Here is a 20282-nt window from a genome sequence, read left to right as displayed (position 1 = left end):
GAAATAAAATGACAATTAGTTATACATTATAACAAAAGGAGACAAAGGATCCTGCAACATCAAAATGTCTTTACCTTCCACCTCCAGGTTGGCAGTTGCAGAGATGGATCCTGATGGGTTGGTTGCTCGGACTTGGTAAACTGTAGCATCATTCTCATTAGCAGATGTGATAACAAGCTGGTAGTAACCTCCCTTGAACTCCAGGGCTTTGATCTTGGTTCCATCTGCCAGGATTTCTTTTCCACTGCGATACCATTTCACCACAGGCTTTGGATGTCCCAATACCTTGTTATAGGAAAAATAATCAGGTTAGATAATGTGCTGGAAAGGAACCTAGAACAGCTACTACTGGTGGCTTTTAGAACCAGGACTGGACAAATCAAATTCATCAGTTTTCTCTATTGACTGGATATTTCTTTAGTACATATGCTATTAATATCTTCACAGATGTATAAGCCAACAATATGCAAACATCTGAAGTACCTTGGTGACAAACGTGGCGCTGGCTTGGTATTTGACAGTCATGTCCCTGATCTCCTCCCTGAAGGCAGGAGCACGTGGAGCCTGGTCTGACTTGGGGATGATAGGCTCAGAGATCTCACTCCAGTCACTCTCACCACCAGCATTCTCACACTTGACATGGAACTCATACTCAAAGCTCTCAATCAAGCCTGTGACCTCGAAACTTGTTTCAACGACCTTCTTAGAGGTTACTGACATCCACTTGTTCTGCTTCTTTTCACGTTTCTCCAGGTAGTAGTTTGTGATTTTAGCACCACCGTCACTGCTTGGAGGCTTCCAGCAGACGACACAGGAGTCTTTGGTGGAGCTGATGATGAACGGCCGCTGTGGGATACCCGGTTTTTCTGAAAAACAAAAAGGGCACTGTTACTGTAGTGCTCTACATATCTGTGATTTTCAATCACTGAGCATTTGTACAAAAAGGCTAAAAATGGCAAACACAACAAGAGTGAACATACCGAAAGGACTCTTGATGATTACCACGGATGGGATTTCCAGAGGCTCACTGACTCCATACTGGTTCTGAGCAGAGACTCTGAAGTAGTAGCCAGCGCTCTCTATCAGGTTGGGAACGCGGCAGGTGGTGCCAGAGATGGAGGAGGACACCAGGTGCCACTGCTCACCTTCTTTAGCCTCACGCTTCTCAACAATATAGTTTGTAATCATGGAGCCTCCATCATCCTTGGGAACCTTCCAGCTGATAACGACTGAGCTCTTCAGCAGACCTTCAACAACCATAGGACCCTCAGGGATGCATGGTTTATCTGTACAAACCAAAACATGGGATCAATAACAAGTTTTCTTTTATCAATACACAAACTTATATTGTACGTAGAGCCAAATAAGGCTGAAAGAAAGCTAGATTTAGATTTTACCTTGGATTTCAACACGTAACACGGTGTCAATGGTTCCATACACGTTGCTGAGCTGCACCTTGTAGCGGCCAGCATTGGTCTTTCTCTGGACGTTTCTGACCACCAGGTGGGTGTAGCTCTCTGTATTTTCAATGATCACATCCTGTGATGCATTCAGAGGCTTCTTGCCATAGAACCACATGATCTGGGGGATGGGACGCCCAATGTAGACAACGTGCAGGCGAAGGCTAGTGCCGGCCCCAGCATAGTATTTCTCCTTCAGAGGGAAGCCAGGGTGGAACTGGGGAGGTGCTTGAAGGCGTAGTTTGCCACTGGTTTCAATCTCTCCAGCCTCGTTGAGGGCCCTACAGGTGTACAGACCCTCATCTTCCTGCTCGTCCGTCACTATGCTGAGTGAGTGGTTACGGCCGTCTGAGCTCATCTTGTACTTGCGGCTCTGGATCAGTTCCTTGCCGAAGCGGTACCATTTGATGTCAGGCAAAGGTCTGCCAATGATGCCACAGGTCAGAGTGCCCGACTCGCCAAGCTTGGTGGTAACATCTTCAATCTCTTCCTTCAACACTGGAGCCTCGCCAACTGTAGAAACGTCAGTAAAGTTTCATTAAAATCTAAAATCATTCAACCATTTGCTGTAAAACACATAATATTGAAATATTTTTTTAATCAGCAAACAGGAAGTATTTTCTATAATCTTGAGATCTGGAACCACACGGTTGGTGTAGTGGTTAGCACTCTTGCCTTTGCAGCAAGAAGACCCCGGTTCGCGACCCAGTCAGAACAAGGGCCTTTCTGCATGGAGTTTGTTCTCCCCATGTGGGTGTGGGTTTTCTCCGGGTTCTCCAGTTTTTAGGTTAAATGGACACTCTAAATTGACCATAAGTGTGAGAGTGGATGCTTGTTTTTCTCTATGTGACCCTGTGATGGACTGGCAATCTGTACCCCGCCTATCGCTCTATGTCAGCTGAGATTAGCACAGTGCACCGTGACCCTCATGTGGAGGATAAAGCGGTAGAAAAAGGATGGATAGAGATCTGACGTCTCACCGCTAAGTTTGGTCTTGATGCCCATGGGTGTGCGACGAGGTCGGCTGAGTCCGGTCTCGTTCTCAGCAAAGATTCTGAACTCGTATTCAGTAGCCTCCATTAAGCCGCCCATAGTGAACTGACGATCCTTAGAGCGCTCCTTGTTGCATTTCTTCCAAGCACTCTCCCCAGATTGCCTGAACTCAATCCAGTAGCCCAAGATCTCCTTGCCTCCATCGTGCTCAGGTCTGAGCCAGTGGATGGTGATGCTATCTTTGGTGATGGAGACGATGTCAATCTCACCAGGCTGGCTGGGTTTGTCTATACAGAGAAGATAAACAGCGTGAATCACTGCAAACTCAGTCCAAGAATATTTTTCTGTGTACATTATCTATCAAATAAATTACGTCATAAAATGTCAACTCACCAAATGGATCTTTGCAGATGACAGACTCTGAAACAGGACCAGCTTCACTCTGCCCAATTTCATTCTGAGCCACCACTCTGAACATGTACTCTGCATCAGGGATCAGACCAGTGACGTTGTACATAGTGGTGGTGATGTGGGTCTTGTTGTGACGGACCCACTTCTCCGTGGTCACCTCCCTCCTTTCCACGTAATATCCTGTAACACGCGAGCCTCCATCATCGCGAGGGCGGGCCCAGGACAGAGACACTGTGGACTTGGTCACGTCCATGATCTCTGGTGGGTTGCTGGGAGGTTCTGGTGGGCCTGGAGGTAAAGCGTGTTGTCAGTGAAATAAAATCTTACAAGATCACAATGAGGAATAAGGTCAGAAAAATCCCTGTAAGTATCAGTACTCACAAAGTGGTGTCTTTGGTGTGACAGGCTCGTCAGACTTCAGAGATCTGCTGACTCCAAACTGATTCTCAGCAAAAACTCTAAAGTGATACTCGACATTCTCCTTCAGGCCCTTCACTATCAGAGAAGTCTCAGTTACCCGAGCGCCCACAGTGTACCAGGCAGCCTTGGGTACCTCCCGCCTTTCCACGATGTATCCCTGAATGTCGCAGCCTCCGTCATCTGAAGGTGGTCTCCAGCTGACACGGACTGATCTGGCTTGAATGTCATCAAACTCCAGAGGGCCTTCTGGGGCATCGGGGCGACCGATCACCTTCACCTGGAGATTGAGTCAAATACATAGAAATTCAAGCTCCAATAATATCAAGAAAATCTATTCTGAAATTTTTACGTTAGATACATTTCATCTTTCTGAAGTTACCTTGATGTACACAGCCTTTCTGCCACATTTGTTCTCCAGGAGCAGGTCATAAGTACCAGTGTCGTCTTTGTGCGCCTCTTTGATGACCAGCTCAGTGATGTCATCATAGGTGGCGATCATAGCGCGGTGCGAGATGTCACGGCCATCTTTGGTCCACTTGCATATAGGGATGGGTTTACCCTTGATGGGCACAGACAGGTGAATGACTCCACCTTGGCGCACCACATAGCCCTCTTCATATTTGTGATCAAGCACGTAGTCAGGATAATCTGAGGATAGATATTACATTTTTGTCAATTCAGTTAGAGGTAGGAGAGGAAATGCAATTTAAATAGTACAAGTATAATGTTTATTAGATTGTAAAATCTCTCCTACACAGCATCTCCTGAACTTTAACCACTCCAGGAATCTCTGCAGGCTCTCCAGAACCACCAGAATTGCAGGCACTGATCCTGAACTTGTACTCGGCACCCTGAGGCATGTGGGTGAGGATGTACTCGCTCATCTTGGTGGGTGTGGTGTTACACAGTGTCCATTCTACCTGGTCCACCTTCTGCATCTCGATAAAGTAACCGGTTATAACAGCACCACCCTCCTCTTCAGGTGGCAACCAGGCCAGAGAGACTGAGGTTCTTGTAGTGTCTGTGACCCTGGGATTCATTGGAGGTCCTGGAGGTTCTGTTTGACATCACAGAGAAACATCTGGTCAAAACACTGACATCAGAGTTATTAATATTAAAACCAAAATACGTTTAGTCAAGTACCAATGGGATCCATGGCAACGGTAATGGCAGAGCTCTCGCTGGGTTTGCCAGCTCCTCTTGAGTTGATGGCAGTGATGCGGTATTCATACTCCAAGCCCTCAATAAGACCAGAAGAGCGGTACCTGGTCATGGTGACGGGGTTCTTGTTGATCCTTAACCACCTGTCAGAACCGGCCTCCTTACGTTCAATAAGGTAACCAGCAATGGTGGAGCCACCATTGTCCTCTGGTGGTTGCCAGGTAACTGTCATGCCCTCATGGGTGACATCAACTATCTCTGGCTTGCTTGGAGGTCCAGGGATAGCTACACAGGGAGAACAAAATAACTAGTGGTAAGAAAAAGTACTTTTCCATCTAATACTGATAATAAATAAAATTATATTTAGCTAACAGGATGACGATGACAAAATAACTTACTCTTGATGGTCCTGCACTCCACCACCTCAGACTGCAGGAAGAGGCCTACGCCGAAACGATTCATGGCAGCAACACGGAACACATACTCGGTTCCCTCTGAAAGTCTGGTGAACTTGAAGCAGGGCCGGGTCACCGACTCTGAGACAGTTATCCAGCCTGGCCTGTGGGCATCACGCTGCTCCACCACATAGCCACTGACATTGGCGCCACCGTCCTTCTCTGGAGGCATCCAGCTGACTGTCACGGACAGGCCATCGGTCTCCTCGATCCTCATTGGACCGATTGGGATACCAGGTTTGTCTGGATGGACAGGAGGATGTGGTGGGTAAGTATCTCTGAATGTTTTGCACATCAATTGTTTGTACTAATTACACATTTTTGGGTTTTCCTTACCAAGGATGATGACTTTGATGACCTCGGTTGCCATGCCGATGGCATTCTTTACTTGTAGCGTGTAGTCTCCTGTGTCATTGATTGTGGTCTCACGTATGACAAGGTTGGTGTATTTGCCGTTGCTTTCAATCTTGATGCGGTCCAGGCTGTCCTTCAGCTGGACACCACCAAAGAACCAGAGGACCTCAGGGTGAGGTTTGGCTTGTATCGGGATGTTGAGGTCAACGGGTCTGCCGCGGGTCACATGGACAATCTTCTGAGGGATGTTGGTCAAGTCAATCTTGGGCATCACTGGAACATAAAGGAGATATTATTTAAGGGACTTCAGAGAACATTTTAATCAATACATACGTATAAGGGACATGTTTTCTTACCCTTAATATCCTGGATTGTGACTGGAGTCACCATGTCCATGTGCTCACCGGCTCCTCTGCTGTTAGTGGCTCGGACTCTGAATAGGTACTGGTCATTCTCCATCAGAGACTGGATGGTGTGCTTGGTCACAGAGGCCTTGACCGTTGCCACAGAAGCCCACCGGTCTGAGCCCACTTTACAGGCTTCAATGTTGTAGCCAGTCAGTCTACTGCCACCGTCATGCATCGGCTTCTCCCAGTGCAGAGTCACTGAGGACTTAGTGACATCAACAACCTGGAGATTCAGGGGCACTGATGGCACTTCGCACACCAGCACAGCCTCAGCGGTTTCACAGGGCTCACCAACACCATAGATGTTCTCTGGCAGAACTCTGAAGAAGTAGTGCACGCCCTCCTCCAGACCAGTGATCCTATACAGGGTCTTTCTACACTCAGTGGTGACAGTCTTGTATGATTTCATGTTGGCTTCACGCTTCTCGATGATGTAGTTGCTGACGTGAGCACCGCCATCGATGCTTGGGACATCCCAGGTGATGACAACAGACTCTTTGGTATAGTCCTTAACATTCACAGAACCTGGAGGACCAGGAGTGTCTGCAGGAAAGTTAAATGGAGGAAGAGAAGATATTAGTATGTACTCATATCCTCAACCTTCAGCATTAATGTTAACTGTGCAAACTTTTAACGACTTACCATAAACCTTCACCAGGATTGTGGCAGTCTTCTTGCCAGATGGATTCTCTGCTTCAACAACATATTTTCCAGAGTCATAGCGATTAATCTTCTCCACTATTAGCATTGTGTAGCTATCAGTGGTTTCAATAAAGCCACGGCTTTGCAGCTCCACGCCGGTCTTCCTCCAGGACACCACTGGTAATGGCCGTCCGGTGAAAGTCACAAACAGTCGCAGGGATCCTCCAGCACGTAGACACACTGTTTTCTTAAGGTCATCATCCAACTCCAGGTCAGGCATTTCTAAGAGGGTGAAGAGTCAGAAAATGAATGACTGTCCTGTCAAAAGCTGTTGCAAAAGTTAGTGTGAAATATCTTGTTTCCTCAGTCTCTGTGTTGGGGCTCTGACAGTAAATCTAGGAAAAACTTTCCAGTATCAGTACCCCACACAACACTTCAACACATCCAATCAGTGGCCAGAAGTCACACGTCAGTGATGTGTGGAGAAGAGAGGGGAATGCTAACAGCAGCAGTGGACAGAAAGTTAGCCATAAGATGTCGTTGCTGACAACAGCTTCAAACATAAACAAGAAATTCCATGTTCCTAACTTGTTTGAACTCCTCGTGCCCCGAGTTCACAATTTGTAATTGGTATTATGAAAATATGAAATCATTTTTAGTTGAATCAACTCACCAAGTCTCTCCAGTGGCTCCACCTCAGCACTGGGTTCACTGAACTCGCCGGAGCCATTGCTGTTGATGGCGGCTACTCTGAATCGGTACTTCTTATTGGCTGTCAGGCCTGCAGCCACATACTCAGTGGTTTTGATGGCCTTAGCAGTGGCGCGGTACCACTGCTCAGAGCCCTCCTCCAGGATCTCGATCACATAGCCTGTGACGTCTGAGCCACCATCGTACATGGGCCTGGTCCAAGTCATGCTAATGCTACGCTTGGATGTGTCGGTGATGCGAGGTGTTGATGGAGGAGCAGGTGTATCTGAGAGTAGATGAAAATAAATTATGTTAAGTTCTGTAAATCCTTTAGCACTACTTAAGGATAGAAAAAGATTTTACAGGTAAACTTTCTTACATGTGGGGTCTTTGCAGAGGATGTAGGGCGAGGCATCACTTGGCGGGCTGTCTCCTGCGGCGTTGACAGCTGTGACTCTGAACAGATACTCACTTCCCTCCAGGAGGCCTGTGATCTTCAGACGAGTGTCATAGATGGTGTAAGTCTTGTTCACCCGAGTCCACCTGTTCCAGAGAACCAACAAGACGTCCAGTGATGAGCATCAATGTTCATAGTCTGTTCCAGTAGCCTCAGAAGTCCTTAATAAGTGCGTTTACGTTTCCACAGAACTTCACAAGTGTAACAACTGATGACAAAATTGGTTGGGTTTGCGAACTAGCATGCTAATCTAGATTATTGAATAAAATCATGATTTTGGTATTTCATATATTGTCCGAAAGATAGTTGAACAACTTAGAATTACAACTTTAATTGGGCTACAATGGCTACAATTGAAACCTCCAATATGTCACGGGGAAATTCTAACCTTGGAGATGAACTGGAACACACGATTAAAAAAGCCCATCAGGTGCTGATCTCACCTGGTGCTGCTCTTTTCTCGTTTCTCGACGATGTAGGTCTTGATCTCGCTGCCTCCGTCACTCTCAGGCTTCAGCCACTCAATGATGACATGCTCCTTGCCAACTGCTGTGGTTTCTGGTGTTCCAGGCTGTGATGGGACAGCTGCGAGAAGGAAGAGCAGAAGGAAGGAGGATATGACGGTCAGATTCAGGTGAATATCATTGAAAGAAGTTGCTGAAACTTTGTAAAACCAAATCAAAGGTTGTAAGTGAAAGACACTATGTCTCAAACATAAAATGATGCTAATATCCACAGAGTAACAGGATTTTTTTTTACCAAAACAACGTCTGTGGCCCCAGTATCTGTGTATCTGCCCTTTAAAGAAAAGTTTAAGCTCACTGTAGGCGTTCCTGGCGATGATGGCGTCGGACTCCAGTGGAACTCCAGGTCCATACTTGTTGACTCCTCTGACTCTGAAGACATACTCGTTGTTCTTGATCAGCCTGGAGCTGACGCATGACAGAGTTTTGCACTCAGTCTCCATGACGACCCAGTTGAGACGGCTGGTCTCGCGACGCTCCACGATGTAATGGGTGACGCGGTCTCCGCCGTCCTCCATAGGGATCTTCCAGGACACTGTACACTTCTCCTCCGTCACTCTGCTGATGACGATCTTATCAGATGGAGGTCCGGGGGTGTCTGAAACAGGAGAACTAATCAGAGTCCTGCGACACATCTACTGCCACTGCTTAAATGTTCACTTATTGGCATAGTCTGAAATAATGTGAGTGTAGACCATTGCTCACCTAGAACTTTGACGCTGACAGCGGCGGTCTTGATTCCGCTGGCATTCTTGACAGTCAGGACGTATCTTCCTGAGTCAAATCTGTCGCAGTTCTTAATGACAGCCATGGCCCTGGTGGCGGTGTACGTCAGAGAATATTTCTCTCCGAGCTCCAAAATCTTGTCGCCCTTCGACCAGTAAACAGTGGGTTCGGGTTTACCACCAACGATGCCATCCAGGACAAGGTCAGAGCCAGCGGAGACGACAACCACCTCGCCCACCAGCTTGCTGTCGAGTTCAGCTCTGGGAGGAGCTGCAGCAGTAAGGAAATGATGCTAAGTTACACGTTGATTTTTGTGGGGATGCTATGATATAATCAACAAAAAAAAAATAAACTAAGGCTTTGTCAAGTAAATAAAAAAAATGTCATAGTTATCAAAATCTGACTGTTCCAACAAACTAAAAATCACCAAAGGACTGAATAAAAGCAGTAAGTTTTGGTATTGAGGCTCCTCAAACTTACAGTATTCATCCTTGCATGTGACGGGTCCGGTCGACTCTGATGGAGCGCTGTGGACTCCGGTAGCATTCTTGGCGATGACGTGATATTCGTAGGTCTCGCCCTCTCCCAGGTTAGACACGGTGAAGTAATTCTCACTGATGGTGGTGTAGTTGCACTTGAGCCAGCGGTTGTCGTCCCACTCGTCTGTGCTGTAGACTTTCCTCTCCACCACGTAACCTACAATCTTGCTGCCGCCGTCGTTGAACGGCACAGTCCAGCAGAGGGACACGGAAGAGCGGCTGATGTCTGTCACCTCAGGTTTACCCGGAGGATCTGAGAGAGGAAGGACAAATCACAGTGTTTTACTCTGTGGAAGACTTCATGGACTGGTTTTGACTGAACGACATTAGCACTCATCAGTTTGCATAATAAAGCTGAACTCACGGTTACATTTGTATAACAAGTTGCTATTGTTGCTAAAACTATTTTTGCTGGGTGTCCAAACATTTTATGCATAATCATGATTTGATTTGCTGGTGCTTCATCTTCTGCCACACAGTGCAAGCAAAACAAAGCAATGGTTCCACAATGCAGTTTGGCCATGTGACGCCGCCAAATTCAAAGTTCACCTTCACCACAGACGTGTGAGTGCAGCGTTAAGGTCTGTAAATAAGACATTAATGTTTTTCTCACCAACAGGATTGAACGCCACCACAGGTCTGGAAGGCCCACTGGCCTTGCTGAGTCCAGCAATGTTCATGGCGTACACCCTGAACTGGTACTCCAGGCCCTCGATCAGATTGGAGATCTTGTAATGGCACTCCAGGCAGGGCAGTTTGTTCTCCCTCACCCACAGAATCGTGTTCCGTTCCTTCTTCTCAATCCAGTAGCCTGTCACTTGGCTGCCACCATCTGCATATGGCACATCCCACTTGATGCTGATGGTGTTTGCAGAGACAGATACCACATCTGGACGACTTGGAGGACTTGGAGCAACTGTAAACACATTTACAAAATCCATTAACCATCATTCATACTGAAAAAAATAGGCACTTTAATTTATTTGAACGTAAGAATTGAACATGGCTTACTATATGGATGCTCGATGACAACAGCAGCAGACTCAACTGATTTGCTGACACCAAACTTGTTCTCAGCGCACACTCTGAAGGTGTACTCCATGTACTTGGTCAGATGCGTGACTTTGATGGTGGTTCTCCTCACACTGGAGTTCACCACTTGCCAAGAGGCGGAACCAGACTCCCGTTTTTCCACAATGTAGTTGGAGATGTCAGAGCCACCATCATCAGATGGCTCAGACCAGGACAGGGAGCAGGATTCTGAGGAAACTCCAGAAATTTCCACAGGGCCTGTGGGTGGACATGGGCGACCAACAACAACCACGGTCACTGCGAATGTCTTCACACCAGCAGTATTTTCCAGGATCAGATAGTATTTGCCACTGTCGCTTCTCTTGCTGTCTTTCACCACCAGAGTGGTTCTCTCCTTTGTGGTCATGATGGAAAGTCTGTCTGTCTCCTTCAGCTTCATCTCTTCCAGCTTCCAGGTGACCTTAGGTGCAGGTCTGCCACTGATAGGGATGTCAATGGTGAAGGTGTTGGAGATCTTGCAGGTGATGAGCTGGTTGGTGATGCTGCTGAGGTCAGCAGTGGGTTCGATGCGAGGCTCCTTAATGACCACAGAGCTTAAGGTGCCCTGAGGATCACTGATGCCAGCATCATTTTTGGCTTTGACCCTGAAGTCATACTCTGTGTTCGCGGTCAGACCTTCAACCAGCATCTTTTGTGATTTGGTCTCCCCGTAAAGCACCCAGTGGTCACTGCCTCTGGCTATAAACTCAACAATGTAGCCTCTGATGCGGCTGCCACCATCATGCTCAGGCTTCAGCCACACCAGGGAGGCTGTAGAGTTGGTGGTGTCGATAACATCCAGCCTCTTTGGTGGTGCAGGTTCTTCTGTGGCTATGACAGGCTCTGTCATCTCATGAGGCTCTCCTTGGCCATAGTGGTTTACAGCAATCACTCTGAACAGATATGGCACACCAATATCCATACCAGTTACTCTGATCATTTGACGAGAGCACTTGGTACTGACCTCCTGCCAGGCCAGACGGCTGGCCTCACGCTTGTCAACAATGTAGTGGTGGACTCTGGACCCACCATCAGTGGTGGGGGCATCCCACATCAGTGTCAGGGCTCCCCGGGTAACATCTTTGAAAGTGATGGCTCCAGGAGGTCCAGGTGTGTCCAACACTTTGACAGTGAAGGTGATGGACTTGCGTCCACTGTTGTTCTCCAGAGACAGGGTGTATTTGCCGGCCTCGTACCTTGTGCAACCCTCAATGGTCAGAGTGGAGAATGACTCGGTGGTGTTGACATCAGCCATGACAGGCAGCTCACCGTCACCCTTAGACCAGGTCGCAAGAGGAGCTGGTTTGCCATGGAAGGTGACATGGAGGGTGACTGTGCCACCATTTTTCACGATGTGAGTTTGCTTGAATTTGGCATCAATGTCAATCTCAGGAGATGTCAGTCTATCCAGAGCCTGAACAGGGTGGGCCATCACAGAGGCTTCACCTTGTCCAGTTCCATTCACAGCACTGACCCTGAACTTATAGAGCTCTCCAGGCACTAAGCCATTGGCTGTGTATCTGGTGTGGATGCAAATCTGGTGGTTGACTCTGTGCCACTCCTCGAGACTGGCCTTACACATGTCGATGTTGTACCCAATGATTTCCATGCCGCCATCAAAGACTGGCTTGGTCCATTCCAGGGTGACAGAGGATTTAGTGGAGTCAATGACCTGATCATGAAGAAACAAGCAGTTTATGGGTCAATTCATGTCTCTGTTCTTCTTGTGTTACAAAACCACTACTGATGATTGAAAATAAAATTTGAATAAAATTTATTATGACTGAGTTTATGCTCAAAATAAGACAAAGGCTTATCCTACCTTGATCACTGTGGGAGCGCTAGGAGTACTTGTAGGCTCTCTGCATTTGAAGAGCCTGGAGGTGCTGCTGGCTGGACCCACACCAGCACCATTCTCAGCCATGACACGGAACTCGTACTCGTAGCCCTCAGTGAGGTGGGTGACACGGTGCCTCAACTCTGCGATGGGCCTCTTGGAGGAAACTTTCAACCAGCGCAGACTCTTCTTCTCTCGCCTCTCCAGGATGTAGTGCTTGATCTCATTGCCACCATCTGATCTGGGCCTGGTCCAGCACAGGGTGATGCTGTCTCCAGTCACATGAGTGGCATCTGGAGTACCAGGCGCGTCGGGCACAGCTGAAAGAGAGCAGAAAATAAGATTATAAAGAAGTTAAAAGAGTAAAGCTGTCCCACTGTTTAGGTTATGTCTTTACTTACTATATTGCATCTGTGCAATGAAAGGGTCAGAATCCAGTGGTTTGCCAACACCAAACTTGTTGACAGCAGAGATTCTGAACTGGTACTCATTGCCCTTGATGAGGTTAGTAGCATTGAAAGAACAGGCTTCACACTTGGAGTTGATTAAGGCCCAGGAGATCCTGGACGTCTCCCTTTTCTCCACCACATAGTGAGTGATGGCGGCACAACCATCATTCTCAGGTGGGTTCCACCACACGGTGCTCTTCTCAGCAGTGATGCCAGTGAAACGTATTGGTCCTTCAACAGGTCCAGGTGTATCTGAGGAGAGCAAGAACGTAGAAGTGTTGAAAATGTTTGTCTCATACAATGTCATTGAAACTTAATCACAAGTTTCTACCAACCGTGCACTCTGACGTTGACATCAGCTCTCTTGCTGCCAGAGCTGTTCTTGGCCTCCACCGTGTAGATACCACGGTGGTTCCTGTCAGCGTCACGAATAAACAGGCTGCTGGTGCCTATGCCGATGGTAATCTCAATGTCAATCATGATCCTCTTGTCAATCTCTTTGCCGTCCTTGAACCAGACAACCTGTGGCACAGGACGTCCAGTGATGCTGCAGCTGAGCTTAATGTTCTCTCCAGCCTTCAGACTGACAATCTGGTCTGGTGACCAAGTGATCTCAGGAGCAACTGGAGATGCAAAAAGAACGAACATTTTAGGGATTGGCAGTATCCCACAGATGTGAGAAACATATTATTAACGATTATTTGTTTACATGTTTTTTTTTCAAGTTTAATGTACTTACTGCTCTCATCCTTGGTCATGATGTATGCTGAGGCATTAGATGGTGGACTCACGGTGCCCACAGCGTTCCGCGCAATTACTCTGAACTCAAATCTGTCTCCAGGAGACAGACCAGTCACTGTGAACTGGGTTTCACTGATGTCAGTGAAGTTGCACCGAAGCCATTTGCCTCTACCTTGGCGTCTCTCCACACTATAGGCCACAATTCTGCTGCCACCATCTTTCTTGGGGACATCCCACTGCAAGGTGACTGAGTCTCTGGTGACATCGATGCAAACAGGGGTTCCCGGTGGATCTAGTGTCAGGGAAAAAGGAGCACTTTATCCAGAGAGAAATGGGAGGGCAGACCAGTTTCATACACAATAAATACTAATTTAAAACTATTTTGAACTTACCAACAGGGGAGATAGCAAGAGCATGTTTGCTCTGTTCACTAACAGAACTAAGTCCAGCATTATTCTCTGCATAGACTCTGAAGGAGTACTCCAGTCCCTCTATGAGACCAATGATTCTGTACTCTCTGTTGGAGATGATGGTGGAGTTCACTTTCTGCCACAGGAGGCTGTTCCTGTCCTTCTTCTCCACATGATAGCCCAAAATAGCGGATCCTCCATCAAAACCAGGGGCCTCCCACTTGATGGTCATACCATCACTGGTGACATTGAAAGCCACTGGTTTTGCTGGAGGACCTGGAGGTTTGTACTGATGCTCCGCAACAATCTCTGAGGAGTTAAGTGGTTCACTGACTCCGTACTTGTTCTCTGCACGGACCCTGAACTGGTATGAGGTTCCCATGACCAGGTTTGGAATCTTGAAAGAGGTTCTGACAACACTAGAGCAGACCATCTTCCAGTTTGCGTGGGAGGTCTCACGTTTCTCCACACTGTAGCAGGTGATCTCTCCACCTCCGTCCTCTTTTGGCTCAGCCCAGGAGATGATGATACTCTGAGCTTTGATCTCATCGAAACGGATAGGACCAACAGGCACAGATGGGGGTCCCAGAGTGATCACATTGATGTCAAAGTAGTTCTTGATGGTTCTGTTGTCCAATACTAAGGTGTACTGGCCAGCATGCTCCTTCTTTGCTCCTCTAACTGTGACTGAAGTCTTGTTGTCTGTGGTCCTGAAGCGTACCTTCTCACTTTCCTTCAGAGGGAAGTTGTCCTTCAGCCAGCTAATTGCAGGTGTTGGTTTACCCTTGAAGGGTAGTTCGATGTGGATGTTCTGATCAATGCGAACAGCAAGCTCTCCGTTGGGGTAATCACTGAGATTGGCCTCAGGTGGGATGATAAAGTCTATCACTGTGATCGGACCGATCTGGGAGAAGTCACTGAGACCCTTCTCATTCTTGGCAAACACTCTGAAATACATGTCAGAGTCTTCTTTGAGTCCTGTGACCTCACAGCTGCAGCGCTTGCACGTACCACCCAAAGTCCAGGTGGGATCTTCTCTGAATCTCTTTTCGACAATATACTCAGCGATATGGCTGCCACCATCATGGTCTGGTCTGGTCCACTGCAGGGTAACAGAGGTCTTTGTGGAGTCTGCCATCACCAGGTCCTTCACAGGTCCTGGAGTTTCTGTGGCTCTGACGGGCTCAGTAGTTTCACAGGTGTCACCCACACCGTACTCGTTTTCAGCAGAGACACAGAAGAAGTAAGCTACATCCTCCTCCAGACCTGAGACCTTGTAAGATGTGTTGGCACACTCAGCTGTGATCACCTGATAGGCCTTCATGGTGGAAGCTTTTTTCTCAACAATGTAATTAGTAACGGGAGAACCTCCATCAATGACAGGAGCTTCCCAGCTCAGGGTCAACTTTCCTCTAGTCACGTTCTTGATCATCAGTTTCTGGCACATAGATGGACTGTCCAGAACCTTCAGGGAAACTGTGATTATCTTGGGTTCTCCCACGCCATTCTCAATCTCCAGCAGGTACTTGCCGCAGTCATCGCGGGTGACCTTTGGTATGAGGAGTGTGGTGGCTCGCTCAGTGTTGGTGATGGTGTAGCGGTTGTCACCAGCTATGTTGCGGTCGCTGCGGCGCCAGGTGACATTAGGGGCAGGACGTCCCTTCAGCGGGATAAACACTGTCACATCACGGCCAGCCCTGGCTATGTACTGGGTTGTCATGGCAACATCCAAGTCCAAATCAGCCTCCTCTGTTGGAAAGAAGCAAGGCACAAGTGGGAGAAGAAAGAGGAATTAGATTTTGGTTTTAGATTTGCTTGGTATAAAATTCAACTGCAAGAATTTGAAACAGAAAAAACATCAGGAATGAGATCATGAATGATGCTTTTACACTGAACACATAGCAAATAGTAACTATGAAATTTGCATCAGTCAGTCATGATGACGCTCAAGCAAGTAAAGGACATCTTCATCACTTTGTTTCAGCTGTTATTGTTTTTTAAAGTGCTTTATAAATAAAGTTTGATTGGATTCATCATTCCACATTAAATTGAGAGAAAAAAAATTATGCTTTTGAAGTCAATTAGCGTTAAGATTCTTCCTTGTTTCCTTGGCAGAAATAGACGACTGTTGTTGTATGTGTTCACTCAATGAAGACAGAGAGGGCGTGGCAGAAAGTTGTACAACCCTAAACCTAAGTAACTTCTAAAATGTTGTGTGAGGTACTAACCCTACCCATAATTAGCCATAGAATTAGCCCCATGTGAGTAGTTCTGTGTTATATTTACTTTCGATACATAGGGACACAAATGATCATGCACCATTACACCATCGTGAAATATGACGAGAATCTATGTGAATACAAACCCAGGATATCTTTGGCCTGCACAGGTTGGTACATTTTGATGTCCTCTCCTTTGCCCTTGCAGTTGACAGCAAAAACTCTGAAGAAGTAGTAGTTTCCAGGTTTGAGGAGTGATGCGACGTATTCACAGGTTTTGACCTGCGGGTTGATCGTCACCCATTCTTTGTCCTCGGAATTCATCTGGTCCAAAATGTAATGTGTGATTTCGCTGCCTCCATCGTAGACGGGTCTCTCCCAGCCGATCGTGATGGACGTCTTTGTAGAGTCAACCACATGCAGCTTGGATGGCTCTCCAGGCAGATCTGGACAAGAGAAAAAGGTTCAGTGTGAAGACAATGACAGTGAAGAAAACAAAGCTGTCCTGATCCTGTATGTGTGTTCCAGAAATGTACCGATGGGGTCGTAGGCCTTGTAGAGTTCAGAAGCCTCAGAGTAGTTTCCTGCTCCGGCCTTGTTGACGGCACAGACTCTGTACTGGTACTCGCTGTTCTCTACCAGGCTGGTGACCTTCTGCCTGGTGTCTCTGATTGTTCCCTTCACCACCTGGACAAAAACATCAATTTCATGTAATTACACTTAAGAGTTTTGGGTTTGAGACCAAATCTGTAAGGATGAGCGAACAAACAGACCTTGAACCACTGCAGACTCTTCTTCTCCCTCTTTTCCAGGTAGTAGCCGTCAATGTCACTGCCTCCATCCAATGCTGGTCTTTCCCAGATCACTGTCATGGTGGACTTGGTAATCATGGTCACTTGAGGTTTGGATGGCTCACTAGGAGGAACTGTGTAAAGTAATAATGACCAGGTAAGATGAAATATAGAATTTGAAAGGCGTTAAAAACATGTACCTAATATTTTCCAATTACGTTAGATATGTTTTGCAAATCAAATCAAGTCTATTCTGATTGAACTTGGTGGTCATAATTTCTCTGTTACAAACAGGGAAGTTGTGATCATTTTAACTCTGCATGTCCTAAGTTCACAAATAAGCATGGATGCTTTAGCATCCACTTTAACAAAGGTTTTTTTATTTTTATGTCTTCTTAGCACATCTGTCTTAGCACATAGTACTTCATGATACCTCTTAATCCTCTTAAGGCAGACCTGGGCATTTTACGGCCCGCGGGCCACATACGGCCTTTTAAGCGTCCCTGTCCGGCCCGCGGTATGTCAGTCATAAACACAGATGGAGTATTTATGCTGAGCATGCACTACAACTGTGTTGCTTTTATTTTGAAAAGCCTGACGTATGGATGCACGTATCTGCGTCTGTCTGCACAGTGACAGGTGACGCTAGCCAGTTACCCCTGGCCCCCTAAAAATGTCGACTCACGTTAAAATAAGAAAAGTTAATTCCGAATGGTGCATTTTCAACAAGACATGGACTGCTAAATATTTCTTTACAGGCGTCAAAGGTAACGCCGTGTACACAAGTCGTTTGTGGTACACAAGTCGCTGTGTTTAAGGATTACAATCTGAATCGCTACTACGTGACCAAACACGAAGAGAAGTATAAGAACTTATCTGATGACGAGCGCGCAAAGGAGTCGGAGGCAGCCTATATAGGAGACAACGTTAAGAAAGAGGTCCGTAGTACTTTTCTTCTACAAGTGTCTCGGTTTAAGTTCAGGAGTTATCATTATCTCCCTCCCTGTTCATTATCTAACCAGCGAAGCACCGTCACTCGTATGTAAACTCGTACGGTGTGATTGCAGCATTAGTGTGTAAGCGTGCAGGTGCGCTCTGCGTGTGTGTGTGTGTGGGTGTATATTCACTGCACTACACCACACCACACCACAGTAGTATAGTATAATAGTATTCATTATATAGTGTAGTCATTTGATATTTTCAATAGAGTTGGTTAGTAATTGTGTTTATTGTGTGTTTGTATGCTGCCCAATTTACACCAAAACAATACAACTTACTGCTTTTTTTTTAGATGAAAGTGATACAATTAAATTAAAATGAATTCAAATTTGGCTCGGCCCTAAACGATATTTTTTGTTTCTCATGTGGCCCCTTGTAGAAAATAATTGCCCACCCCTGTCTTAAGGTATGACATTATTCCCAGTTCCAAGTGATTCCTTCTGAATGAACTAGAACAAACTATAACTATCAGCTCTGAAGGAGGCATTTATTAGTTTCCTTACCAAAAGCATTCCTTGCGATCACAGGCTGAGACTCAAGTGGGTCTCCAACACCGTATTTGTTGACTCCACGGACTCTGAAGATGTACTCGTTGCCATGGATTAGTCTGGGTATGTTAATGATGCAGTCGACAAGCTTCTCTGAGACGATGGACCACATGATCCTGCTGGTCTCCCTCTTCTCCACAATGTAATGAGTCACCATGGCGCCACCCTCATCAGCAGGTGGGGACCACATGATGGTGATCTTGTCAGCGGTCACCTTCTTAAACTGAATCTCACCAGCAGGTGGCCCTGGCTTGTCTGCATAAGAGAGGGACACATATGTCAGGGTTTATCTTGAATACATGATGAAATTAAAGAGAATTTTTAAATAAGACGTATATACCTAGGATGAGCAGCCTGACAACAGCACATGCAGATCCCAGGGAGTTCTTCACCCGGACCTCATAAGTTCCAGAGTTCAAGCGAGTGGTTTCCTTCAGGAATACACTGGTGGACTCAAACGTGTGTTGAAACGAAAGGTGAGTGCTGGGCTCCAACTCTCTGCCGTCCTTAAACCACTCGATAGTGGGAGTAGGTTTGGCTTTGATGTTAAACTTGAGCTCCACATTAGACTCGGCAGCATATTTGACCTCACTGAAGTATTCCTGAGGTATATCAATCTCTGGGGCACCTGGATCATAGACAAAGAAAAAAGGCTTTCAATTTGATGCCTAATAAATGAATGTACAAGAGGAGGAGACTTCAGCAACCATCATTGTTTAGAAAAAGAAAATAACTTCTTCAGAACTGAAGAAATGTGACCAAATACATCAGCTAGAAGAAAAGAACAGTGTATCCAAGTGTCCAAAGGTGTATTTTCTAAGGTGGCCCTTCCCAAAGTGTGGGTCATGGCCCACAGTTGGCGGTTGAGGGTACTTCAGGTGGGTCAATAATGTAATTTTCAGTGATTTTATAGTTATTATTATTATTATTATTATTATTATTAATAGTATTATTATTATCATCATTACTATTGTTATTATTATTAATAATAATAAATAAAGATGAAACAGAAAAATGTTAAGTCTGTAGCAGTTTCTGTGAAGTTGTTTTCATAAAGACGCAGCAGTATAATACACCTGCAAGAGCACCTGTGTGAAGACTATTCTCTGCAGTGTTTTCAATAAAGCAGCTAATTTGTAAAACTCTGTCCCATTGTCCAAGAAAAAACAAGGCTAATAGAGGATCAACTCAGTCTCAGTTTGGAACAAAACCTGAGGAGAGTCGTACCGTAGGTGTCCACGCATGTGGCCGGTCCAGCGGTCATGGACGGGTTGCTCACTGAGCCAACTGCGTTCTTGGCCATGACTCTGAACTCGTACGTCTCATCCTGGGTCAGGCTGGTCACAGTGAAGCGTGTATCTGTGACGTTGGTGATGTTAGCCTTGAGCCACTTGGTACCAGTGACCTGTCTCTTCTCAATGATGTAGCCAGTGACGGGGGATCCTCCATCGTAGTTGGGTTTCTGCCAGGCCAGGCTAATGGTGTTCTTGGTGATGTCACTAATGCGCAGGTTTACAGGTGGTTCTGCAGGAAACAGTCGTTATGAGACAAATGTGGACATGAATATATGTTACCTTGACTTATATTTATCTTTGAGCTTCCACTCACCACAGGCGTCGATAGCCAGCACTGCATCAGAAACCTTGCTGAAGGCACTGATTCCAGCGGCGTTCTCTGCTGCCACCTTGAACTCATAAATAAGTCCAGCATTGATGTTGGAGACCTTGTAGTGTGTAGCCCGGATCACCATTTTGTTGACCTTCTGCCAGAGGATGCTGTTTTTGTCTTTCATCTGGACATGGTAGCCAAACACATGGCTACCACCGTCTGACTTGGGCTCCTTCCAGGCGACAGTAATGGTCTCTCTCGTTACTGCAGTGATCTCTGGAGTCGATGGAGCCTCAGGAGTAGCTGGGAGGGAAGAAGCAGAATAGGTGGGTTTTTATTTTTAAAAACAGTAAATAAATAATAAATGATA

At 46.4% G+C, this 20282-nt stretch overlaps 1 protein-coding gene across 25 annotated transcripts in view; it reads right to left on the bottom strand.

The window, feature by feature from the left end:
* The window catches only part of ttn.2 (titin, tandem duplicate 2), a 176830-nt gene that overhangs the window by 8261 nt on the left and 148287 nt on the right, over positions 1–20282 (bottom strand). For all 25 annotated transcript variants that reach the window (XM_058617746.1, XM_058617865.1, XM_058617874.1 and 22 more), the window contains 34 exons: positions 19913–20215; positions 19532–19828; positions 18645–18932; positions 18260–18559; positions 16740–16891; positions 16503–16653; positions 16113–16412; positions 13730–15496; positions 13336–13629; positions 12932–13219; positions 12549–12848; positions 12133–12467; positions 10251–11982; positions 9853–10155; positions 9181–9492; positions 8680–8970; positions 8273–8572; positions 7894–8035; positions 7373–7536; positions 6977–7279; positions 6304–6585; positions 5611–6204; positions 5237–5527; positions 4844–5143; positions 4428–4730; positions 4039–4341; positions 3664–3932; positions 3246–3561; positions 2847–3152; positions 2441–2740; positions 1398–1973; positions 981–1286; positions 484–866; positions 75–285 (listed from right to left, as the gene is read on the bottom strand). In XM_058617746.1, coding sequence (XP_058473729.1) covers positions 75–285; positions 484–866; positions 981–1286; positions 1398–1973; positions 2441–2740; positions 2847–3152; positions 3246–3561; positions 3664–3932; positions 4039–4341; positions 4428–4730; positions 4844–5143; positions 5237–5527; positions 5611–6204; positions 6304–6585; positions 6977–7279; positions 7373–7536; positions 7894–8035; positions 8273–8572; positions 8680–8970; positions 9181–9492; positions 9853–10155; positions 10251–11982; positions 12133–12467; positions 12549–12848; positions 12932–13219; positions 13336–13629; positions 13730–15496; positions 16113–16412; positions 16503–16653; positions 16740–16891; positions 18260–18559; positions 18645–18932; positions 19532–19828; positions 19913–20215 — 13062 coding nt within the window. The remainder of the gene's footprint in view (positions 1–74; positions 286–483; positions 867–980; positions 1287–1397; positions 1974–2440; positions 2741–2846; positions 3153–3245; positions 3562–3663; positions 3933–4038; positions 4342–4427; positions 4731–4843; positions 5144–5236; positions 5528–5610; positions 6205–6303; positions 6586–6976; positions 7280–7372; positions 7537–7893; positions 8036–8272; positions 8573–8679; positions 8971–9180; positions 9493–9852; positions 10156–10250; positions 11983–12132; positions 12468–12548; positions 12849–12931; positions 13220–13335; positions 13630–13729; positions 15497–16112; positions 16413–16502; positions 16654–16739; positions 16892–18259; positions 18560–18644; positions 18933–19531; positions 19829–19912; positions 20216–20282) is intronic.

This window comes from Solea solea, chromosome 2 (genome assembly GCF_958295425.1).
Source record: "Solea solea chromosome 2, fSolSol10.1, whole genome shotgun sequence".
Lineage (NCBI taxonomy): Eukaryota > Metazoa > Chordata > Actinopteri > Pleuronectiformes > Soleidae > Solea > Solea solea.
This window is presented reverse-complemented; position numbering and strand designations above follow the sequence as displayed.